Here is a 7,850-nt window from a genome sequence, read left to right as displayed (position 1 = left end):
CCGTTTTCCCTTCATGGAGGCGTTGTCGTGAAGCTTCCCCCTGTGAAATCTGGAGGCTTGTTTGTTCACTAACGCAGTTAGCTAGTTCCCCCCGGGTGTCGATGGTCCTCGGTCAGGCCACTCAGGCGGCTTAGTGTGCTACTTCGGTTTGGAGCAGCTTCATGGAGTGGTGGCTCGTTGCTTGATTCTCAGACGGAGCTGTCGGTGCTTAGTTATAGTCTTGGGTGTGCTTGCAGATCCCCTGTAGTTTGGAGCCTTCTCTGCTCTGCTCTGCCTGATCTTTTCTTGGTTTAGGCTATAGCTTTGCACCACCTGTGCTTGTATCTCTAGCTGGCAACCCTAGTTTTTCTTTTTCTTTTGTTTTGCTGTTGGTTCCATTGTAGTCCTAGCTGGTTGTGGTTTTGTTAATTCAAAATCGGGCTCGTTGAGCGTCGTGTTTAAAAAACTCAGCCAAGTCTGTTTTGTCTAAAGAGGAAACTTCAAGTCATTCAGCTATGGCGTGGAGTGTCATGGTGAAACACGAGCAGCACGAGCAGTAATGCGGTTAGACAGCTTTGGTCCAATGGCTTTCAACCCCCCGTTTTGCCCTGAAGCTAAAAATGGAAAAACGTAAAGGAGAGCAAAATGGCCAGTATCCAAGAAATGTGGCGAGGCGGTGTGGTGGAGGTTGGGCAATGTGAGGAAACCTACGCCTCCGAAGCCTACTTCCCTTTCCCCGTCTCTCCAATTCTGTTTCAACCCCTTCTCTTCTTCTTCTTTTGCGAAAGAACAGGGGAAAAAGGAAGGTATACATTATGGATGCCTCGATTTCTTCACGTTTTAACATCTTTGGTTGGTTTGGTTCTCTGAAATTTCATTCATATTCTCATCCAATTTCAGTGACACAAAGCCCAATTTGTTTTCCCGCTATATTCGGTTATGAAATCTTGTTTAGCATTTGCTTTCTGTTGATCATGGATTGTTCACTCTCAAATGTGTGCTAGAAGAGAGACAATTTAGGCCCAACCAGAGCATGAAATCCCTAGCTCACCTCTCCATGGTACGCGTCACAACTCATATATTTTCTCCTCCAACATGGTTGCAGGGGTTCATTACGGGGAGGGCCATGGCGACGAGGATCGGCGCCATTCCAACCTAGAGCATCTTCTAGAGGGTGGAGTCATCATCTTTACCGCGAGGAGCTCCATCTTGGCCAGCCTCGCGGAACGCTAATTAAGGAGGATTAATCCTATCAATCAATAACAATGGACGACTCGCCGCTAGGCAACGGGCCCCTAAACCACGGACCCCTGGGCCTGCTGGGCGGGCTGGACACGCCGTCGTCTTCGTCATCATCCTCCTCATCTTCGTCGTCGTCGTCGGGAGATTCGGATAGCTCCGGTGGATCGTCATCGGGATCATCCACCTCGTCTCCGCCATCATCGCCGCCTCCATCTAGCTCAGACTCGTCCACACAGACACAGTCTTCCCCACCGCCGCAGTCATCCGGCTCTGCACCGTCGCCGCCCTCGACACCGCAGGCTCCACCTGCGGATGCCGGCGGGTCGCCCCCGCAGCAAGTCTCACCGCCGGGATCAAATGCCCTTCCGTCTCCGCAGGCTCCGAAGAGTGGGAGTTCCAAGGGCGGCGGCGCGTCGGAGAGTGGGAGTTCCAAGGGCGGCGGGGGCGGTTCGGGTGGCCGTGGCAAGAGCGGAAGCAGCCAGGACGACACGCCGAACGTGGCGGCCGTCGTGGTCGGCGTGGTGATCGGCGTCACGGCCTTCGCCCTGCTGCTGTGCATCGCGGCGTGCGTGTGCTGCGCCCGGAGGAAGAAGAAGCGGCAGCCGCACATCCCCTTCTACACCGACCAACACGGTACGTACACGCGCATATACTAGCTAACTGTCGTTTCATCATGCGCAGCTAGCACATTCATGGATGGAGAACGTACATTTGCAGAGATGTGCTAACAAACATGCATGGCGGCGTGCGTGCGCGTGCAGGGAACGTGTTCTACGCGAACAACATGCCTCCGTGGCAGCAGAGCGGCGGCCCGATGCCGATGGACGGGCACGGCGGCGGCGGCGGGGGGTGGCAGCAGCAGCACTCGCCTGGGCAGGGCCCGCTGAGCGAGGAGATGATGATGAGCGGGTCGCACGGGACGTGGCCGATGCCGCCGCCGTCCCCGGCCTTGTCGCTGGGGTTCGGGTCGCAGAGCTCGTTCACGTACGAGGAGCTGGGAGCGGCGACGGGCGGGTTCTCGAAGGCGAATATTCTGGGGCAGGGCGGGTTCGGGTACGTGTACAAGGGCGTGCTGCCGGGGAGCGGCAAGGAGGTGGCGGTGAAGCAGCTCAAGGCCGGCAGCGGGCAGGGCGAGCGCGAGTTCCAGGCGGAGGTGGAGATCATCAGCCGAGTCCACCACCGCCACCTTGTCTCCCTCGTCGGCTACTGCATCGCCGGATCGTCGCAGCGCCTCCTCGTCTACGAGTTCGTGGCCAACGACACCCTCGAGCGCCACCTCCACGGTTTGTTCGTTCGTTCTTCTGCTTCTTTTTCTGGTACGTTCTGACCTGGGTCTCTCTGATTCTGACGCTTGGTGGCTGGCTACGCTGCAGGCAAGGACGTGCCGGTGATGGACTGGCCGACGAGGCTCGCCATCGCGCTCGGCTCCGCCAAGGGCCTTGCTTACCTGCACGAAGATTGTAAGTTTCTGCTGTTGTTTTGCATTGTGTTCTCTGTCTGTATGTCCTTCTGACGACATGTTTGCGGTGTCATTTAAGGTCATCCAAGGATCATCCACCGTGACATCAAGGCGGCTAACATTCTCCTGGACGAAAATTTCGAGGCCAAGGTAAACTGATCAATGCCTTCATCGATCGCTCGATGTCTCAAGCTTACTGCATGAACATAATATTTGACAGTGCTATACAGCACATCTGCAAGATTAGAGTATAAAAAATGTCTGAATGTTGGCAGGTCGCGGATTTTGGGCTCGCCAAGTTAACCACGGACAACAACACGCACGTCTCCACGCGCGTCATGGGAACGTTCGGGTGAGCACTGACAGAGCACCCAAATGTCGCATTTTAGCAGACGAGCGCGAAACGAAGCAAGCAGAGCGCTAACATCACATTGCTGTGTGTGCAGGTATCTGGCCCCGGAGTACGCCTCGAGCGGCAAGCTCACGGACAAATCGGACGTCTTCTCCTTCGGCGTCATGATGCTGGAGCTCATCACCGGCCGGCGGCCCGTCGACCCCAACAACTACATGGAGGACAGCTTGGTCGATTGGGTCAGCTATACTTCTCTCTCTCCCTCCCCGAAACCATCCTTAGCATCTGCCTGCATCTAGCTTCGTTTCTGACGCGCCGGCGGTCTGGTCGCGGCGACCATTAATAGGCGAGGCCACTCTTGGCGAGCGCGCTATCCCAAGGCTGCAGCTTCGACGAGGTGGTCGACCCGCGCCTGGAGAACAAGTACGACCGGCAGGAGATGGAGCGCATGGCGGCCAGCGCCGCCGCCGCGGTTCGCCACTCCGCCAAGCGCCGCCCCAAGATGAAACAGGTGAAGATCCTACAAGACATATCCCAACTGCCTGTCTCGATGCCAGTTTCCCTACCGTTTGACAGTGATCCTTGTTGTACAGATAGTTCGTGCTCTGGAGGGCGACATGTCGCTGGACGACCTGAACGAGGGGATGAAGCCTGGGCAGAGCATGATCTACAGCTCCGACGAGTCCGGCAACTACGCGGCCAACATCAACAGGTTGAGGCAGGTCGCGTTCGAGAGCAGCGGGGAGTACACCAACGAGTACAGTGGGACGGGTGAGTCGGGGGACGCAACACGGCGGCACTGATCTCTAGTCAATCCTTCCAGGAGCTCCTTCACCGTAGAGATTTTTGAATCTTTGATGTAAGTTGGCCATGTCGTGGGAGGGATCGGCTGATGCATGAGTTGATGTGTACATGAGGTGATCATGCCGTGTGTTCGATGTATCTGCTTCAAATGCTTGTAAACCGGCCGGTGTTGTATAATCGTGTAAATTGATGTACAGTATGTATCTATGTACTTACTGTAACTGTGCAGCTCTTCGGTTACATTTGAAGTGGAAATAGATCTGAAAGGGAAGTCTAGAGTCTAGACAAGTCGCACTCTTAATCTATCACTTCTGAATATGTCTACCGCATCAACAATGCTACATCTACAGACGGCACCTACGAAAAATTGTTACGGACAACCACCTCCAGGTACACCAGATCAGTATGTCACCAGATCAGTATGTGCTCCACAATTTAAGGGATGGAAAAAACCAGAACCAAACATCAGCCACCACGTCAGACCGTAAGCCCATTCCGTAGGATAGTTTCCGTAGGTTTAGGATTATTGCTACGGCATCGTCACCATGGGTGCCACCTTACTTCTAATGTTGCCTTACTTCCAATTTTGGTCGATGTTATGAAAGCAATCTTATTTCCAATGATGATCAGGGCCATAGATGCCACACGAATTATAATGGTGATTCATGTCATAAATGTGATCCTATTTCCAATGCTGAACAATGCCATGTACGTCGTAGCACCCTGAACAAGTCCCGACATTGCCATGGACACAACCTACGCGTCTCCCTCCCACTCCCTTCATGACTATGTTCTACCATGATCCTTTACGCGATAACCTATTGAAAGTGCATCTAGGATCCCGTAGGGTTTTGGATGATTAATGGCAAGGCAATTTAGAATATGACCCTTTATCAAGTGTTGCGCGTTTTCTATGTTGCTACCTGGATATTGTCAAAGTAGACCCCCACAAAATAAGAAGTGTGGTATTCCAAGGGATGCAATTTTATATTTTATTGATTAGTACGTATTTTGTATTTTTTTAAGCTGGATAGTGGATTTCCCCAATGCATATTTTTTATTTTCTATTTAAAAAAGATGTCCAATTTTTTTACAAGTGGTGCTAGAGGAAAGCACCAACTAATAAACAAAATAGCTTAGAGAAGAAACAACTAGCCTATTTTAAATAAAACTGTGGACCCAAGCTTTTGGCCCAACATAGGACTTCCTCTTGGCCTTGTGCACTAGCAAAGCCAACTCATCTCTGGAGATCCTTCGACATTTATAGAGGCTGGGTCTAACATCATTAAACAAGAAATCATTTCTAGAAGTCCATATAGGCCATCACAGTAATGTCTAGAGAGAGAAAGAATGATCAATGCCAGGCTTGAGACTATCAATAAAATCCATAACAGGGAATTGTCATCCAGAGCTAGCTGGTGCAGTTCACCCCGAGCAAATATATTGCCAACATATCACAACAAAAGGACAACTGAAGAAGAGGTGGTATCTGGATTACGTCATGTGTGAATTGCACATAGGACATGAATGGTCAGGCGAGAAACTTTTCCTTTACAACAGTTGTCTAGAGTTGAGCCGATCTTGCAGAAGTAACCAGAAAAAACCTTATGTTTGGAATGGCAGTAGGTTTTTTAAATCCCTTTGAGAGCTGGGCAAATGATATGTTGTCCAAAAAGTTGCTTATAAGTGTGTGCTACCTTAAAGCTATCAGTATTACCAAACGCTATCCACTTGTCTCGTTCATCTGCCTCAGTGATGTCAACAAGGAGAGCTTGCAAAGAATGTAGTTATGAGAAAGCCTCATTCGACAGTGGCAGGTGAAAATGATTTGAAAGTTGTTCCAAAGAGCAAACCTGTTGGCCTGAGGCATTCTCATTGATAGCAAATGAGAAAAGATGTGGGAGTTTTCTACAGAGAAGTTGAGCAGACCAACTATCAAACCAAAGCAGAACTGAACAGCCAGAGCCAATGGAACACTGAACCAAATCCTTAAAATTCCCCAAGTTCTTTGAACAATCCCTCGATCAGAAAGAAGCAACTCTGGATTTGGAGGGTGGCAAAACATTGGAGTAATAGGCATCCCAAACCAGGTTTACCCAACACAAATTTGCTTTATTGTAGTAGAATTTATGAAGATGCTTCATTAGCATACAACTGTTTTGCAAAGAGAGATTACCACATCAAGGCCTCCTTGATCCTTAGGTTTACAAACTTGCTCCCACTCAGCTAGTGGATGGCTTTTTTCTTCCAAATCCCTCTTTATCCAAAGGCAGTGCCTTCTGTACTTGTCAAATTCATTGATGACCCATTGATGGATCTTAAGGGTACTTAGATAAAAAGTTGTCAGGGATGACAAGACAGAGTTCAGAAGCATAAGCTTATCACCATAGCTAAGATAAATAGAGCAGGCTTTCGAGGACATAGGAACAAAGGCATGAAGAACTCTTTTCTAGGATTAGTGGTACTCAGACGCAAACCAAGGTAGGTAAAAGGTAGACTTCCCTGCTAGCATTGAAGTGCTTGAAGGAGTACCTCAACTCTATCATTGGGTGCATTAATAGGCATTAAATCGGATTTGGGTATTTTGTATATATTATCAAAATGCGTACTTGACAAAGTTAACTTGACAAAAAATCAATATATCCTACCCCCAAATCCACTAGACTTCTCTCCATATCTAGAAACCTATGTTACTTCATAGTTTTCGCCCAAATGTTTTCACAGGGTGTTCTACTAGGGGAATATCTAAGTTCTATCTTATCCGGAACTACCGAGCACATCACTTTTCATATGATAAACTTGTTGGTTTGAACAAGAACCTCCAAGCGCTCCTTCCCGGTACCTTGGGGTGTTGTTTGTTTTTAGAGGTCTTCTGATCAAGCAGGTATTCCCACTCTTATGTTCTAATTTTGAGCTGATCCAACACTATCAGGTTCACCATGCAGAACTATTGGGTTCACCATGCAGAGCTACATTTATCAAGATCTACTAGAGTATCATGTGCTTCACTAAGCATTTTAACTTCCTCTTTCTCATTATTTGGTAATTATTTATCTTAATTTTCTATAGGCTCTTCTCTAATCTTTTCCTTAGTTTCCTTTTCAGCAAGATTTACAGTTCTTTAGCATGTCCTAAAATATTACTCATGGTTATTACTTTTGTGTTGAAATTCCCAATTAAGAGTTCTTTGTTTTTGACATGGTGTTCTACAATTTTTATTTTCTTAACCAGGGATTGATAACCATTGTTGAGTGTTTTGAGTTTCCATCTTATACGGTTACTAATTTGATTGATATCATTTTGCTAGCAACTACTTCAATAGAATTTTGCAGGCTAACCAGAGCTTCTTCTAGGGATTTCTTTAATTGTTGGACCTCAATTTCTTCCTTAGGTTTCCCTAGGTTCCCAAATAGATTTAACATAACAAGATTGGGAAAAAATGAGCACTTCCTCCCATAAGTTAAGGTATCTAAAAAAAAATCTGACCACGCATCTAGCCCATCATGAAACCTTGTGAGTATGATATATCGGGAATATCTACAAGTATATTTTTCTACGATTTCTTGTATTCTATACCAGGCTTCCATCAAAGATTCTCCTGGAAGTTGTTTGAAATAATGTATCTCACTACCAATGGGTGCTTTTTATGTTGACATAATGGAAACTGATTTTTATGGGATTTTGTGTATATGAATGAATGCAAAACAAAAAGTAAAAAAAGTGCTGAAAGTAAAAGCAAGGGGGATAAGGAAAACCAAAGGCAAATCCAAACAAAGCGAAAAATGACAAAAAAGACAAGACAAGAGTAAATTGCCTTGTAGATCTAAAGGAAAAGGAAAGACTCATGGGATTTGCAGCTTGCCCAAGCTTAGGTGATTGCACCTTCTTGATGAAGACGACTTAAGAAAATGTTTTGACTATTGCCTTGAAGATGAAGATGTTCTCCCACGATGTGTTCTTGCAAATCCCCAACAACGGCGCTAGAAAGTATTCTTGATGACAACAACTTCGTGT

General features: G+C 47.6%; 1 protein-coding gene across 1 annotated transcript; it reads left to right on the top strand.

Annotated features, from left to right (window-relative positions):
• Nucleotides 1–643: 643 nt before the first annotated feature.
• LOC127296288 (proline-rich receptor-like protein kinase PERK15) lies at nt 644–4,076 on the top strand. Its single transcript, XM_051326328.2, has 9 exons — nt 644–785; nt 1,085–1,854; nt 1,983–2,504; nt 2,595–2,681; nt 2,760–2,830; nt 2,956–3,032; nt 3,127–3,271; nt 3,379–3,543; nt 3,626–4,076. The coding sequence occupies exons 2-9, from the start codon at nt 1,245–1,247 to the stop codon at nt 3,833–3,835; spliced, it is 1,887 nt and encodes a 628-aa protein (XP_051182288.1). The 5' UTR covers nt 644–785; nt 1,085–1,244; the 3' UTR covers nt 3,836–4,076.
• Nucleotides 4,077–7,850: the final 3,774 nt, after the last annotated feature.

Source organism: Lolium perenne, chromosome 4 (genome assembly GCF_019359855.2).
Source record: "Lolium perenne isolate Kyuss_39 chromosome 4, Kyuss_2.0, whole genome shotgun sequence".
Classification (NCBI taxonomy): Eukaryota; Viridiplantae; Streptophyta; class Magnoliopsida; order Poales; family Poaceae; genus Lolium; species Lolium perenne.
This window is presented reverse-complemented; position numbering and strand designations above follow the sequence as displayed.

What these genes read in the sequence shown, in the direction of transcription:
- LOC127296288 (XM_051326328.2), top strand. Translation starts at nt 1,245, where the DNA reads ATGGACGACTCGCCGCTAGGCAACGGGCCCCTAAACCACGGACCCCTG. An exon ending in CGCGTCATGGGAACGTTCGG is followed by an intron (nt 3,033 to 3,126) that starts GTGAGCACTGAC and finishes CTGTGTGTGCAG; the next exon opens with GTATCTGGCCCCGGAGTACG. An exon ending in GCCGCCCCAAGATGAAACAG is followed by an intron (nt 3,544 to 3,625) that starts GTGAAGATCCTA and finishes CTTGTTGTACAG; the next exon opens with ATAGTTCGTGCTCTGGAGGG.